At 42.8% G+C, this 16,936-nt stretch overlaps 1 protein-coding gene across 5 annotated transcripts in view; it reads left to right on the plus strand.

The window, feature by feature from the left end:
* depdc5 (DEP domain containing 5, GATOR1 subcomplex subunit) overlaps window positions 1–16,936 on the plus strand; it is a 197,980-nt gene that overhangs the window by 159,859 nt on the left and 21,185 nt on the right. For 4 of the 5 annotated variants that reach the window (XM_041202862.1, XM_041202864.1, XM_041202860.1 and 1 more), the window contains exons 36-37: window positions 1,074–1,298; window positions 9,047–9,216. In XM_041202862.1, coding sequence (XP_041058796.1) covers window positions 1,074–1,298; window positions 9,047–9,216 — 395 coding nt within the window. The remainder of the gene's footprint in view (window positions 1–1,073; window positions 1,299–9,046; window positions 9,217–16,936) is intronic. The other variant, XM_041202863.1, reaches the window with a different exon arrangement.

Raw genomic sequence — 16,936 nt, forward strand, 5'->3', positions numbered from 1 at the left:
CTTGTGCAGACCCGATGGATTAAACATATAACCTCTTATGGTTATTTGTAACATTTGAAGCTTGATCCATGCCTGGGTTTTTAGACTTTGCCTCTGGAACAGCTAGATGTGACGCTGTGAGTTCACCTGGGCTACTTAATTGCCCCTTTTCATCACAAGGCCTCCATGAAAGAAGGGGACTTTATCAGAATGGCTTTGCCTTCCTCAGGCACATCCATCCTCACCTCTTGATTGGAGAGGTTGTTCTCTTCCTCCCGTCCTTGGGAGAACTCACCTCACTGGAGCCCTCGGATCCCACAGCTGGACCCCAGGTAAGAGTGAGAGACCCAAGGTGAGGGGAGCAGCCTTCCCAGGTTTCTTCACTATTTCCTGTGGGTGTTGCAGCCTGAAAAAATGCTGCTGAGCTATTCTGAGACCTGGTGGGTGTGGTTCATTTAAGCAGGAATCCTTCCACTAGCAAAATGGCCAGCTCATGTTGCCCACCCTCCCACGTTGATCGGGAAGCTGAGAGGCGGGTTGTTAATTGCTTTGAATGACTCAAGATTTCCAGACTCCTGTGGGTTTGGATAGTTTTTTTAATATATCATATTTGGGAGCTGTTGATACCTGATGTGGTTTTCCTTTAATCTTTGTTGCTGTTGGTGCGTTTCTCTTGATGTACGATGTGACTTATTAAAATGACATCAGCTGCTACTCAGCGAGTAGCACTTTTGCTTGAGTGACAAGATTGTTTGAGCTCAAATCCCACTCTTAAAGGCTTGAGCACAAAAATCCAGATTGGCACTCCATTGTAGTGCTGAGGGAGTGCTGCAGTATCAGAGGTGCTGTCCGTCAAATGAGACATTAAATCAAGGTCACACCTTCCCTTTCAGATGGACGTGAAGAGATCTCATGACATGTTTGTTTGTTTCTCTATCTGGTAAAGTCCCAAACTATTTACTAGTTCAATGGGGTATATTTAATTGCTGCCTCAGGCAATGTAATGTTGATTGAGAGAGTGACAAATTCTTGTATCAGATAACTGCTCATTAAACTACTTCAAAGTGATTCTCTTCCCATTCTCCTGTTTGCAGGAAATTTGCAGTCTTCCACTATCTGGTATACCTCAACAATGGACGACCTGGCTGCATTCCAGCGCAAGTGGTTTGAGGTGGCTTTCCTCACAGAAGAGCGGCTTCATGTTGACATTCCTGCCTTCTTGTTACCGTGGTTACCCAGTAGGCCAGCGTCCTATGCAAGTAGGCACAGTTCCTTCAGCCGCAGTTTTGGAGGACGAAGTCAAGCCGCTGCCTTACTAGGTAGATGCACACACAGGCAGTGGGGGAACAGCCTCCAAGGGAATGAGTTAATGTGGACAGCAGCCATTTGCCTTCACCCGTTCTCCGCATCAGTTGCTCAGGCTATTTATTTGTCTGTGTTTATCTATTCTATATCTGCTTCAACAAGGCAGAAATCCCTTGTTTCATCATAGCTTCCTGAATCTAGAATCAACACAACCTGGATCAGTTTTTAATGTACAGGGAGGCAGTGGCATAATGGTATTGTCAGTGGACTAGTATTTCAGAGACCCAGTGTAATCCTCTGGGGACCCTGGTTCGAATCCCAAAGTAGATGGTGAAATTTGAACCCAACAAAAATCTAGAGTTAAAAGTCTGATGATTACCATGAAATCATTGCCGATTGTCATAAAAACCTATCTGGGATAAGGATATCTGCTGTCCTTACCTTGCTCGGTCTGGCCTACATGTGAGTCCAGACCCACAGCAACGTGGTTGACTCTTAAATGCCCCCTGAACAAGTGTAATAAATGCTGGCCTAGCCAGAGACACCCACATCTCATGAACGAATAAAAAAAAATACAAGGCAACACTTAGAATACAAAAGATGCTTGGTTTGTTTGGAGAGAGAGAAAGTCTGAGGCAAGTTCAAGTTACATCTCCTCTTCCCATCACCTTTCTCACAGAAATAACCAAAATGGATTTTATACAACTTTTTTTCCCACCTTTACAAAAGCAGACACTTTTAGCATCCCTTCCTTTCTCTGCTGCTCTCTGCTTATCAGAGGCACTGCCTACATCCCAGATTTCAAAGAGGACAGAGGCTTTCGTTTCAAATCAGGGCCACCAGACTCAAGCTGAGCCTAGGTATCTTGTGTGTATTCGACCAGTATGAAGCAGAGCTTTCTTCCATAAAGTGGTTCCACATCAGCTCAGAACAGATTAAAGTTCTGACTTCCATTGACATGAAATGCAGCAGTTTCCTCCCCACACTTTACCTGACTGCGGTCACTGCAAAGGAAGGAGCTGCTTTGAACAGAGAATGCCAGATCTTTCCCCAGACATTGCTCCAAATTTAAGGGCACCAAGCATCTTTATTCACCTTGTAATGAAAACACCAACACTAACTATGCTTTTTGTTTTAAGTTCATTCGTGGGATGTGGACATCACTGCCCATTCCTGGTTGCCCTGAGAAGGTGGCAGTGAGCTGCCACCTTCACTGTAGTCCATATAGCAGTTTGAAACAACAGAGTTGTTTGCTAGACCACTTCAGAAGGTAGTTAAGAGTCAGCCATATTGGTGTGGGTCTGAAGTCACATCTAAGCCAGGCCCAACATGAACGGCAGGTTTCCTTCCTACAAGGACATTAGTGAACCAGTTGAGTTTTACCATAATCTTCATTGTTAAACTGATACCAGCTTTTCAAATTCTCAAACTGCCATGGTGGGATATAAACTTAGCCTCCTTAGTGTGTGTGTCTAAACCTCTGGGTTTGTCAGTAATGTAATCACTACATTACTGTACCATATATAAAAAACTACTGAGCCAGGTTAGTGTGTGGTCTAGGTTACAGTTTTTTTGGCATATACATAATTCAGTCTGTGGTCTTTCTCTATCCCTATCTGCACCCCAATTTCAGGATTAGAGCAGAGGTCACTTTGGTGGGCTGTAATAAGCACAGTGATTTTAATAATCAATCTCTTGATAGTACAAAACTTGAATATTGCTGAAAAGAGAGACATGTTGCCAAAGCTTTTCATCTTCCACTCATCAGGACAAAAGCAGGAAATGACAAATTTCAGACAATCGCAATTTATACTGTTGGAGAAAAGGGTGCTGATTGGTTTGCAAGCTGACTCTGATTGGCCAAGGTGTTGCCATGGAGAAAGCAATGGAGAACTAAAGGCTCCCCAAGCAAAGAAACTTGGTATTCTTGCATTTCTGAAATTGGGGCTAATTCATGTGGTTAGGACAGCGTAGAGACTTAACCCTCAAACTACCAGCTCCAAGAGGAAAACAAGCTTTCAATTCATTGTGAGATTGAAATAAACACTAATGTTATAGTTTAAAGCCAGATAAACATCAGGAGTAACTTTAAAAAACACATCCTATACATTTAAATTCAACAATGAAAAATATTTTTAAATAAATATTTTTGGCCTGCTTTCTTTCCACTCTCTAATTCTTCTTTTTTGATTTAACTTCGATTAGAATGTTTATCTATCTAGTTTAATCTGGTCATTAAAGTTTGGATATGGGAGCAACTTTGAAGGAAGCGACCTTTCACTGATTGAGGCACCGACTGTGGAGAGGCCTAATCCCCTCATAGGTACGATGGATTGACTAACTATTGAAAAACAGGCCACCAAACCTAGGGGAGTTGCTGGCTCCAGGCTCTAGGGGCATTTGGATAATTAAACTCACCCATGGTGCAGGAAACGTTTATTCAGGTAGATCTTTTAAAATGGAGTGAATATTAATGACTTTGAGTCAAGCCAATGAACTGGAAACGGTGATTATAATTTTACAAAGTCTCTGAGCTCATGATTGAAACTACAGCAAATAGAACCTCCTGAGCACGGCAAAGTGCAGTGAGTGGAGGATAGTTACGTACCACAGATTATGTAAAATCAATTACAGCAGAACAGCCTCCAGTTGTGAGTGACAGGGGAATTATCCTATCATCTCTGTTCTGACCAGCCTTGTGACATCACTGTACGCAGAAAGTTAAGGTATAACTTGAGGCTGGGTGAGAATAAATAACCATCCAGAACCCTAAAACCAGGCCTTTGTACTCAACACAATGGGGGATGTGATAGAACCTTTAATTCAGAAATGAGGGTGCGGTTTATTCACCAACAAGGACTGCCTGTTGAAGCAGATGTTACAGAATTGACGAATTTCTTCTACCAATTTCCAACCAGTAAGCTTTATTAACCACGAGCACTCAAGAAATGCTTATTCTGACAAAACTCTGCATTGTTTCCATGATGGTGTAGCCTAAAGCTGCTGAAATCCATTGTAGCTGTTTGATACCAAGCTTTCAGGCTAATGTACTGTATCCATTCTCTTTCCTGGCTCCTGGTTAGTGGCTAATGTCCATTAAGCTTTTGCTCAATCCAACCTGTCCACATGATCTCATGGGTTCCTCTCTTGGGTGTCAATGGCTGATTCCATATGCCGAACCTGTGATGTGGAACTGCATGTACAAATGGAGCTCAGGAACAAGCTCAAACAGCTCCCCGTGATCTAAACTCCCTATCCACTCCCCCAGTAATATGTCCCTTTAGATTATCCTGCATGATTCCCTTCCTCCTTCCCTCTTTGGCATGGTAAATTTGGGGGTTTGTTGACAGAGCTTACTTGGGAAAGACTTTGAAGATCTTGAGAGATAGGGTGTCCCTTTATGGTGTTAAATCCCATAGGCTGGGAAAGTCCCACCCTCTCTGTATTGAGTTTGCTGACTTTGACAGGGGTGGCAGATTGAAAAGGGCAAATTCAAACAAACTCCCCGTCACTGATCACCATCCTGTGACCCATGCTGGAAAGTGTGGGTATTTGGTGAGGAGAGAAACAGGCTTGTTTGCATAGTCAAACATCCTGGCAACTGCCTGGAAGGGCCACAGGTCAAAGGTTCATCAAGGCCATTGCACCTGTTGAACCACCTTTTGCAATTCATTCCAGAGGAGGAGGAAAGAATTAATGGTGGAAATATGTTGCCATTGTTATTACATTGTCGTGCATTCTGTGTTTTCATTCCCAGCAGCACAGTTCGATCTGTTGATATCTTGTCCCTTCCTGTTTATGATGGTTTTCCTTCCTCCCTTTGGGTTACCGCAGCCCTACCCGTCTTTTACAGGTGGGACCGCATATGGGGGGATGTTCGAATGCTCGACTGAAGGTTTGGAGCTTAGTGACCAGCTCTCGTGATGTTTCCTCCTGATACTTAATGTGCAGGAAAACCCAGCCCCCTGTAGTGATGTCTGAGTTCAGCAGATCTGTGGGTGGGGAGGAGAGGCTGGGCACATGCGCACAGATCCATTTGTCACTGCTCTGTTAGACATTGTGAAGCTTGCAGAATTGTAATAGTTGTCTAGCACTTTATTACATATTACATTTTTAAAGCTGTGGACGCTTTGTGACTACAAGGCTGTCCCAGTCCAGTTAGAAGCCTGGTAATCTGAAATATCATGCCTGGTACCCCTGTATACCCTTTCTATCTCTGGCAGCCCCTTGAAACAAGGAAGACTCTTGCCACAGAGTTCATCCTGTGGCAAGAACCTGCAAAATGGGGTCTTTTAACTTGAGGAGGCTGTTGTGCTGCAGTGGTTCTGGCTGACCAGGAGATTCTTACGCTTTTACCACCTGCTATAGGCATATTGGAAGGATTTGCAGATTGATAATCAACGTTTGTCAACTTTATGAACGCACCTTCCCTGGCCATCGAGTGGCAGGGTGAGACTGAAACCCAGAGCTTCTGGCTCAGAGGTAGGGATGCTGCCCACTGCGCTTCAAGACCTCCCATCCCTGTATACTAAACGGTAATGTAAAATTCTTCAAATTTCAGCAGGCAAAAAATATGACATAGAGTACTCCAATGCAAATCTTAATAGATTGTTCAGAAGTCTTCGTTTGTGGGGAAAAATGCCAGAATAGGGTTACTGTTGAAGTTAAAATGCATTGGTTAAGGTTTTCCCTTTGAGGAACTAAAGATATTTAGCAGTGGGGGGGGTTAAAATAAAAGAGGTTAAAATTTGGAGATGCAACCAATCGGTTTTCCCTTTCGCTATAGTTTGACTGTTTCCATTGCTAAATTCCCAACACAAAATAACAGCTCCATGGAATTAAGAAAAGAAAATACTGGAAACAGTCAGCGGGTCTGGCAGCACCTGTGGAGAAGGAAGCAGAGTTAACGTTTTACCTTTCATCAGAACAATTCAGATTTCCAGAACCTGCAGTATTATGATTTTGTATTCGTTCCACTCAATTACTTTGCAGAATATGATCTATTCTAAGGAAGAAGACTGTGATTTATATTAACGTTGCTTCTCAAAGCAATTTGGTAATGTAGGAAATGCAGCAGTTATTTGCTCACAACAAGATCCCACAAACGGCAATGTGATATTAACCAGATAATCTGTTTTTAGGCAGTGGATGCGGGAGAATTCCCCTGCTCTTCTTTGAAATAATGCTATGGGATCTTTCTGGCTCACCTTTGAGGGAAAACAACGACAACAATTTGCATTTATATAGCACCTTTAACTTCATAAAACAAGGCATCTCAGTTGAATGTCTGAGAAATTGTTTACTTTGATGCAGTTTACATAAACGTACAAATTAGGAGCAGGAGTAGGCCATTCGGCCCCTTGAGCCTGTTCTGCCACTTGATAAGGTCATGGCTGATCTGACTGTAGCCTTAACTCTACTTTCCTGTCTATGCCTATAACCTTCATCTCCCTTGTCAGTCAAGAATATTTCTAACTCAGCCTTGAATATGTTCAATGACTCAGCCTCCACTGCTCTCTGGGGAAGAGAATCCCACAGGTGTAAATCCCACTCCACGTGATCTGAGCCACATTGCGCCAGGAGGCTGCAATGTTTCCCAGGAATTAAAACATCAGAGGAAAGACACACCCCAGTGACCCACAGAACAGCAGGCTTTGCACTGGTGCTTATACCATGAGTTTCAGATAAAGGCAACAGTGTAGTTAGGTCAAAGAAAGGAATATAACTTACTGTCATGAAGAAGAGTTTTAATATAAAACAATGTTCTGCATCTGCTTGGCATGTGAATATCACAAGGATATGAAAAGCATCGTAGAGATTCCAAGAGTGGAGGGAGAGAAAGCTGCTCCGATTATTGTGGGTGGGATTTGGTGTGAAAGGCAGCTATAAGTTGACAGTTGATTTTTAGAAATTCGTTTGAGCTTCCCGTCCTCAGTAACACATTGAGCTTTCTTCCATTTGTAGAATTGTGTTAAAACCCAGCTCAGACTCATGTAATGAAGCAGCTAGTGACTGAAGGCACTGCCTTTTATAAAACAACAACATACAGGTCGGAAGCTCCTTAATCTGTGCTGAATTAGCTGATCTTGGCCAAAACTCTACAATTGACCTCCATGTTCTTGAATAGAGGGGAAAACGTTGCATAGTGACCTAAATGTCCACCTGCTGCATTGGATGAGGACAGAAATAAATCTCCCACTCTTACAATGGTAAAATATCATGCCACCCTTGACATCAAGGCTACTCATAAGCTGACAGGATGAGGTAGTGCAGTGCTCCTAGTGCATTGGACCTGTACCCCAGCACCATCATCATAGAAGGAGGGAGAACCTGAAAACTGAGTAAGGAAAGCAGTCTTTATGACAGCTGTTGGAAAGCGTTCTCATGAAAGCCTGATCTGTAAGGAGACAATACCCAGTGAAGCAGAGCTCCCAGTATAAAATGACTCTTACAATTTACAGCTGGTACAACAAATTGCAGATTCATGCAGATGTGATGAGTTTAATAGAGCGATAATGATCTCTTCCATTATCTCCTTTTTATTCAGCACTGTACCCAGTAATTATCTATACCATGCTGCGGAGGCACTCTCTGGTTTTTGCTTTCTTTCCTAAGCTGTTTTTCTTTCTTTGCCTTTTTTTTTAATTGTGTCCCACAGAGGATCTGAGTAAGCTGACCTCGGCCTTCTGCCAGTGAGGATCCAAAAACAATTTGTTCAAAAGCAATTTATGACATTTTCCTATGTTAAAGATGCTTTATAAATGCAAGTTGTTGTTGCTTTTTGATGCAAATTCAGGCTGCAATAGGTACCTTCTTGGGTTTAGTGGACTCATTGTCTCTTGAACACAATCTTGCTCTGATGGGAGCTGACCTGTAACAGCCCTCTCCATACATGAGCAGAAACGTAACCCAGGAGTGTCATAGTAGTACCCCTTTCCACCCCCTTCCTGTCTGAGCCAGATACTTAAGTCTAGTGCACATTTGTTTCATGAACCCCTCTGAAGACTGACATGTTAACACTTGATCAGATGATGTTTGATTTGCATCAGAGAGCTGCTTTATTCCAAAGTAAGGTAAAGGCGCGGGGCAAACAGGCATGATCAGAGTTACTTATTTGAAATACTGCAAGAACATGCAACACCACTTCCACTCTGATGTTTCTTGCTTTAAGTAAAGTAATACCTCTGTGTTCTGTCCTCTTGCCAAGGTAGGACCACTGTATTAAAAGATCCTCTCATAGAACAGTCCTCTCAAATAACCCAGTCAAATAAGCAAATCCCTTATTGGTTAGACTTCACTTTAGAAGTATACTCCGATTAGGGATTTGGCAAGTCAGATTCACAGAACATTTTCCTCTGGTGGGTGGACCCAAACAAGAGGGCAAAATCTTACAATTAGAGCTGGACTATTAGGCGGGTGAAATCCCAATTAATCTATACCTGAACTTTATTTACTGGAGCTGCCTTTGATTTCTGTTGATATCAATTTCTAACAAAAATCTCATCATGAAATTTTCAATTGACCCCCAGGATTGGCAGCCTTTTGGGGAAGAGTACTAGATTTCTACTAAGCTTCTGTGTAAAAATAAATGCTTCTTGATTTCCTTCCCTCAATGGCCTTGCTCTAATTTCAAGACTATGCCCCATCCTTGATTTCCCCACATTGCTAATTCGGTGGTATTTGCAGTACTTTGAATGTAGTGAGATTTGAGTCTCATTCTAATTTGTTCCTGCTGCTTCCTCTTGACCTTCTTCCTCTGCAGCTGCCACAGTCCCTGAACAGAAGACGGTGACCCTTGACGTGGATGTCAATAACCGCTCAGACCGTGTTGAATGGTGCAGTTGCTATTACCATGGGAACTACTCAATAAATGCTGCATTTGAAGTCAAGTTGCATTGGATGGCAGTAACATCAGCTGTGCTCTTTGAAATGGTAGGTGGGATCAGACAGTTGAGTTACATCATAGGAAGGACTGAAAACTATGATCAATGATACAAATGTTGGCAAATGTAAAAGCAACATTTCTTAGTCAAAACTAGTTCTGACTCCCAGTTGTAACCCAAATGTAAACTTCCTAGGATCGATTAAGTTAGGCAATGAGGAAACCGTTCTTTAAATTCATTTTTGGCATTTGTATTTGACACCAAGGCCATCATTTGTTTTAGATAGCAAGGCCACCAGAGAGCAGACTATACTAGGCCTGGTGTTGTACAAGGTGATAGGATTAATTGAGAACCTCATAGTGAAGGCACCACTAGGTAGCAGCAATCATAATATGATTGAATTTTGCATTCATTTGGAGGGAGAAACAAGTGCATCCAAGACTAGTATTTTATACTTAAATAAGGGCAATTATGAGGGTATGAAAGTGGAGCTAGCTAAAGTGAACTGGCAAATGAGGTTAAGGGATAAGTCAAAAGATTGTTGGGAAGTCAGTCACCTCAGTTCCAGGATATCACTGCAGGAGTTCCTCAAGGTAGTGTCCTAGGCCCAACCATCTTCAGCTGCTCCATCAATGACCTTCCCTCCATCATAAGGTCACAAGTGGGGATGTTCGCTGATGATTGCATAACGTTCAGCACCATTCGCAACTCCGCAGATACTGAAACAGCCCATGTCCAAATGCAGCAAGATCTGGACTATATCCAGGCTTGGGTTGACAAGTAGCAAGTAACATTCGTGACACACAAATGCCAGGCAATGACCATCTCCAACAAAAGAGAATCTAACCATCACCTCTTGACATTCAATATCATTACCATCGCAGAATCCCCCACTATCAACATTCTGGGTGCTACCATTGACCAGAAACTGAACTGGACCAGCCATATAAATACAAAAGCAGGTCAGAGGCTAGGAATCCTGTGGTGAGTAACTCACCGCCTGACTGCCCAAAGCCTGTCCACTATCTACAAGGCATAAGTCAGAAGTGTGATGGAATACTCCCTACTTGCCTGGATGAGTACAGCTCCACCATCTACAAGATGCACTGCACAAGCTCACCAAGCCTTCTTAGACAGCACCTTCCAAATCCACAACCACTGTTATCTAGAAGGACAAGGGCAGCAGATACATGGAAACACCACCAACTGGAGGTTGCCCCCCAAGTCACTTGGAAACATATTGCCGTTCCTTCACTGTCGCTGGGTCAAAATCCTGGAACTCCCTCCCTAACAGCACTGTGGGTGTACCTACGCCATATGGACTGCAGTGGTTCATGAAGGCAGCTCACCACCACCTTCTCAAGGGATGGGCAATAAATGCTGGCATAGGCAATAAGTGCTGGCTTAGCCAGCAACGCCCACATCTAATGAATGAATTAAAAAAAGAGGTTCAGTGACAGACATTTAAAGGGATATTTCAGAACACACACAATAAATATATTCCAATGAAAAAGAAAAATTCCAAGGGGAGGACCCACCATCCGTGGTTAACTAAAAAACTTAAAGATAGTATCAAACTTAAAGGAAAGCATATAATTACACAAAGACAGGTGGCAGGTCAGAAGATTGGAAAGAATATAAAGAACAGCAAAGAATAACAAAAAGATTAATAAGGGGGGAAATATTAGCGTATGAGAGAACACTGGCTAGTAATATAAGGACAGATAGTAAGAGTTTCTATTGATATTTAAATTTAAAAAGAGTTAACAAAGTGAGTTTTGATCCTATAGAAAGTGTGTCTGGGGAATTGATAATGGAAAGTAGGGAGATGGCGAATGAATTAAACAGGTATTTTGTTTCGGTCTTCACTATAGAGGACACAAGTAACGTCCTGGAAATAGCTGCAAATCAGGAAATGGAAGGAAGGGAGGAACTCCGGGAAAATTACAATCACTAGGGAAGTGGTATTGAGCAAATTGTTGGGGCTGCAGGCTGACAAATCCTCAGGTCTGGATGGACTTCACCCTAAGGTCTTAAAAGAAGTGGCTACATTGATGCATTGGTTTTAATTTTCCAAAATTCCCTAGGTTCGGGGAAGGTGCCATTAGATTTGAAAGTAGCAAATGTAACTCCTTTATTCAAAAGGGCGAGAGACGGAAAGCAGGAAACTACAGGCCAGTTAGCTTAACATCTATCATCAGGAAAATGTTAGAAGCTATCATTAAAGATGTTAGGGTAGGGCACTTAGAAAAATTCAAGACAACCAGGCAGAGTCAACATGGCTTTGTGAAAGGGAAATCATGTTAAACCAATTTATTGGAGTTCTTTGAAGGAGTGACATGTGCTGTGGATAAAGGGGAACTGTGGATGGACTGTACTAAAATTTCCAGAAGGCATTTGATAAATTGCCACATCAAAAGTTATTGTAGAAAATAAAAGCTCATGGTATAGGGGGTAACATATTGACATGGATAGAAGATTGGCTAGCTAACAGGAAGCAGCGAGTTGGCATAAATGGATCTTTTTCTGGTTGGCAAGATATGACAAGTGATGTGCCACAGGGATCAGTGCTAGGCCTTAACTTTTTACAATTTATAGAAACGACTTGGATGAAGGGACCAAAGGTATGGTTGCTAAATTTGCTGAGGACACAAAGGTAGGTAGGAAAGTAAATTGTGAAGAGGATATAAGGAGGCCACAACAGGACATAGATAGGTTATGTGAGTGGGCAAAGATCTGGCAGATGGATTATAATGTGGGGAAATGTTAAATTGTCCATTTTGTCAGGAAGAATAAAAAAGCTTATCTAAATGATGAGAGATTTCAGCGCTCTAGGATTCAGAGGGATCTGGGTGTCCTCGTGCATGAATCATAAAAGGCTTGTATGCAGGTACAGCAAGTAATTAGGAGAGCTAATAGAATGTTATAATTTATTGTGAGAGGAATTGATTACAAAAGTAGGGAAGTTATGCTTCAGTTGTACAGGACATTGGTGAGACCACATCTACAGCACTGTGTATCATACTGGCCTCCTTATTTAAGGAAAGATGTAAATATATTAGAAATAGTTCAGAGAAGGTTTACCAGACTAATACCAGGAATGGGAGGGTTGTCTTAGGAGGAAAGGCTGGGCGGGTTAGGCTTGTATCCACTGGAGTTTAGAAGAGTAAGAGGCGATTTGACCGAAACCTTTAAGATCCTGAGGGGTCTTGACAGGGTGGATGTGAAGAAGATGTTTCCTCTCTGGGAGAATCTAGAACTATTGGTCATGGTTTAAAAATAAGAGTAACTCATTTAAGACAGGAATGAGAAGAACTTTTTTCTCTGAGGGTCATGAGTCATTGGAACTCCCTCAAAAGGCAGTGGAAGCAGAGTCTGAATATTTTTAAGGCAGAGGTAGATAGATTCTTGATTAACAAAGGGGTGAAAGGTTATCAGGGGGTAGGCAGGAATGTGATGTTGATCAGCCATGATCTTATTGAATGGCGGAGCAGGTTCGATGGGCCAAGTGGCCTACTCCTGCTCCTAATTTGTATGTTCGTATGTATTTATTGCCCATCTCTAGTTATCTTTGAGAAGGTGCTGGTGAGCAAACGGGGTTCTTGGATTTTGGTATTGCTGAAAAAAGAGACCTGTCGAGGATTTTTATCTTGCACTCATCAGGCCACTTTGCAAGAATACCAACAGAAGGGGAAAATAACAAATTATACTGTATGGGAAGAGAGTGCTGATTAGTTGGCAAGTGGACTCTGATTGATAGAGGCATTGCCATGGAGGATGCACCAGTGATGGTGACTGACAGTTAACTGCCAAGCATTGTTTGAAATTTAAACCAAGCAGCTTGATTGTCCTGATTGGTCAAGGCATTGTTCTGAGAAATGAATCTGTGAATGGCTATCACTTATTTTGTTTAGCTGAAACAGGTGTAATTTGTGTACATGTTCTTTCTGTCTGCAAAGAACAGGGCCCTGTGTATTAATATATGTAGCTTCCAGCTCGCCACACTGCGAGCCTGACTGACAGTCTTAAATTGGTGTCAGTGTAATTCTTAGCACACTCAGGATTATTTAGCAAATGTTGTCCAATCTCGGATCCCACAGCATGCCCCAGCCGCTGTTCACAATGGGTAAGGCACAGACCGCACCCAACCAGCCCATGCTTGCAAAACTCAAAACACAGTGTCCAACATTAGATGTGGTTCCCCGATTGGACAACATTTGTGCTGTTGAAGGAGCCTTGATGAGTTGTTGCAGTGCATCTTGTGGATGGTACACACTGCTGTCACTATGCGCCAGTGATGGAAGGAGTGAATATTTAAGGTGATAGATGGGCTGCTGGTCAAATGGACTAGTTTGTCCTGGATGGCGTTGAGTTTTTGCTGTGTCTTCACAGCCATTGATCTTGCCGAGAACAGTCAGATTTATTTTTGGTTTATAGCCAATAGTGAGAGACTCAGATGTCAGGAGTCATTGCCAAGACCACAGGTGTTGGTGCAAGTATAAGAGTAGATATAATAACAAACAGTCCCACACTCTCTGGTGTGATTTGTTAGAGTAAGTACAGATATATTCTGAGATGGCTGAGGAGAAAAGCTTGCAGTCCAGAAGGTACCTTTGGTGCATTATAATAATAAACTGCAAAATGTTTTACCAGTAGTTTATAGCCTGTGACATCATTGACAACAATCAGAAAACAGCAAATATTTGCTCATCTCTTATTGCACTTCGAGGAGAGAAAAAAATATATTTTTGATGTAAAATTTTAACTTTTTAAAATCCGAATAATTTCTGCCATTTTCAAACAAGAATTCTTAAGCATGAGGAAAAAGACCATTGAATCTGTTTTATTTTCCTAGGTCAATCTTATCTTCTTCCAATACCCTTCAATCCATAGTCCCTCCAGACTTGCACCCTGCTCACTCTCACCCCCTCTCAAATGTTTTCCCCTATTGTACTCTTGCTCATTCTCTCCTTCCCTCCTTTCTCTCTATCCTCATGTCATCTTTTTCCCTCTTTCTTAATTCCTTCTCCCTATTTTCACATTCCATTTCTCCCTATTTCCTGACTTTCTCCCCATTTTCATTTTTCTTTTCTCTACCTCACTGTAATTTTTTCAAGTTTAAGTTTTCTTAACACCAAAATGTGAACAGAGCTGCAAGTGTAAATGAGCTTAGTCAGCCACAGGTACTGTGTGAAATGAGATGCATTTGAACATACATGAAGTTAGCAAGTTAATGGCTGGTACCTTTCAAAATGGCCCCTGATTGCTGTGTGATAACATAAATGTCAGTCTGCTCCATTAGCCCTGTTTACATTTTATCTACATTAACCTCAATGCAGATCTGTTTCCTTAACTTATGTTCTTATTCTAATAGCGTTTCACTGAATTCAAACTCACAAACAGTCTCAGCTTCATCAGTCAGAAATCCACTTTGCCTGGGGTGACGGGAGTTGCAAAAGCAAATGTACCCTGAACTGACTGTGAACAGCGGTTCAAGGTGACTCAGCACCAGGTTACGGGGAACGAAAGATGGGCAATAAAAGCCAATCTTGTCAGTGATGCCCATGTCCTGAGAGTGAATTCTCAGGTTTTGGTGCAGGACTTGTGTGGCATTTCATTTTGGTAGCTTGCCGTTTGGTAGTCAGTCCTTGTCTTGCTTCTCACCCCTGTGTTGTATCAAGGTTCTTCAATGTTACATATGCTTTATGTTTACCTGTATTTTTCTCTCTTATTCTTCCTGAGCTTCAAACACATCCTCCCTTCACAATCTTCCTTCTCTGTGCATCATCACTGTGCAGAAATCCAGAATCATGACTCCTACACTAAAGAGGGAACCACCTTCTGCTTATATTGCGCCTTCCATCACCACAGAATGGCCCGCAGTGTTCAACAACTAATAAAGCATTTTCTGAAATGGTGTAAATCTGGACTACTCTCCATTACACTGCTACTGAGGCTGGGAGTCAATTGAAGAATTCAAACCTGAAATTATTTTTGTTGGGTTTGGGTTTGAAGGGATTTTTTGGTTTTATTAATTCACAGGATGTGGGCATTGCTGGCTAAGCCAGCATTTATAACCCATCCCTAATTGCCTTTGAGAAGGTGGTGATGGGCTGCTGCTGCGCTCCATGTGGTGTAGGTACACCTACAGTGCTGTTAGGGAGGGAGTTCCAGGATTTTGATCCAGGAACAGTGACATATTTCCAAGTCAGGATGGTGAGTAGCTTGCAGGGGCGGAGGACAGTTTCCTCCTGGCGATGTTGTCATTTTTCTGCTCCCATTGTCCTTCTAGATGGTAGCAGTTGTGGGCTTGGAAGATGCTGTCTTAGGAGGCTTGGTGAGTTCCTGCAGTGCATCTTGTAGATGATACACACTGCTGCCACTGTGTGTCAGTGGTGGAGGGAGTGAATGTTTGCGGACGTGGTGCCAATCAAGTGGGCTGCTTTGTCCTGGATGGTGTCCAGCTTCTTGAGTGTTGTGGGAGCTGAGCTCATCCAGGCAAGTGGGGAGTATTCTATCACGTTCCTGAGTTGTGCTTTGTGGATGGTTGAGATCTTTGGGGAGTCAAGAGGTGAGTGCCTCACTGCAGGATGTCTAGCCTCTGACCTGTCCTTGCAGCCACAGGATTTATATGGCTAGTCAAGTTCATTTTCTGGTCAATGGTAACCTCCAGGATGTTGATAGTGGGGGATTCAGTGATGGTAATGCCATTGAACATCAAGGGGTGATAGTTGGATTATCTCTTGTTGGAAATGGTCATTGCCTGGCACTTGTGTGGCACAATGTCACTTGCCACTTGTCAGCCAAAGCCTGGATATTGCCTAGGCCTTGCTGCATTTGGACATGGACTGCTTCAGTGTCTGAGGAACCGCGAATGGTGCTGAACATTGTGCAATCATCAGCGAACCTCCCCACTTCTGACCATATGATGGAAGGAAGGTCATTGATGAAGCAGCTGAAGATGGTTGGGCCTAGGACATTACCCTGAGGAACTCCTACAGTGATGCCCTGGAACTGAGATGGTTGCCTTCCAACAACCAAAACCATCTTCCTTTGCGCTAGGTATGACTCCAAACAGTGGAGAGTTTTTCCCCTGATTCCTATTGACTCCAGTTTTGCTAGAGCTCCTTAATGCCAAGGGCAGTCATTCTCACCTCGACTCGGCTGTTCAGCTCTTTTGTCCATGTTTGTGTCAAGGCTGTAATGAAGTCAGGAACCGAGTGGCCCGGGCGGAACCCAAACTGAGCATCAGTGAGCACGTTATTGCTAAGCAAGTGCCGCTTGATAGCACTGTTGATGACCCTTTCCATTACTTCATTGATGGCTGAGAATAGACTGATGGGGAGGTAATTGGCTGACTTTGATTTGTCCTGCTTTTTGTGTACAGAACATACCTGGGCAATTTTCTATATTGCTGGGTAGATGCCAGTGTTGTAGCTTTACTGGAACAGCTTGGCTAGGGGCGTGGCAGGTTTTGGAGCACAGGCCTTCAATACTATTGCTGGAATGTTGTCAGGGCCCATAGCCTTTGCAGTATCCATTGCCTTCCGCCATTTCTTGATACCACATGGAGTGAATCGAATTTGCTGAAGATTGGCATCTGTGATGCCGAGGACCCCTGGAGGAGGCCAAGGTGGATCATCCACTCAACACTTCTGGCTGAAGGTTATTGCAAATGCCTTATCTTTTACACTGATATGCTGGGCTCCCCCATCATTGAGGATGGGGATATTTGTGGAGCCTACTCCAGTAAGTTGTTTAATTGTCCA

This window comes from Carcharodon carcharias, chromosome 13, assembly GCF_017639515.1.
Source record: "Carcharodon carcharias isolate sCarCar2 chromosome 13, sCarCar2.pri, whole genome shotgun sequence".
Lineage (NCBI taxonomy): Eukaryota > Metazoa > Chordata > Chondrichthyes > Lamniformes > Lamnidae > Carcharodon > Carcharodon carcharias.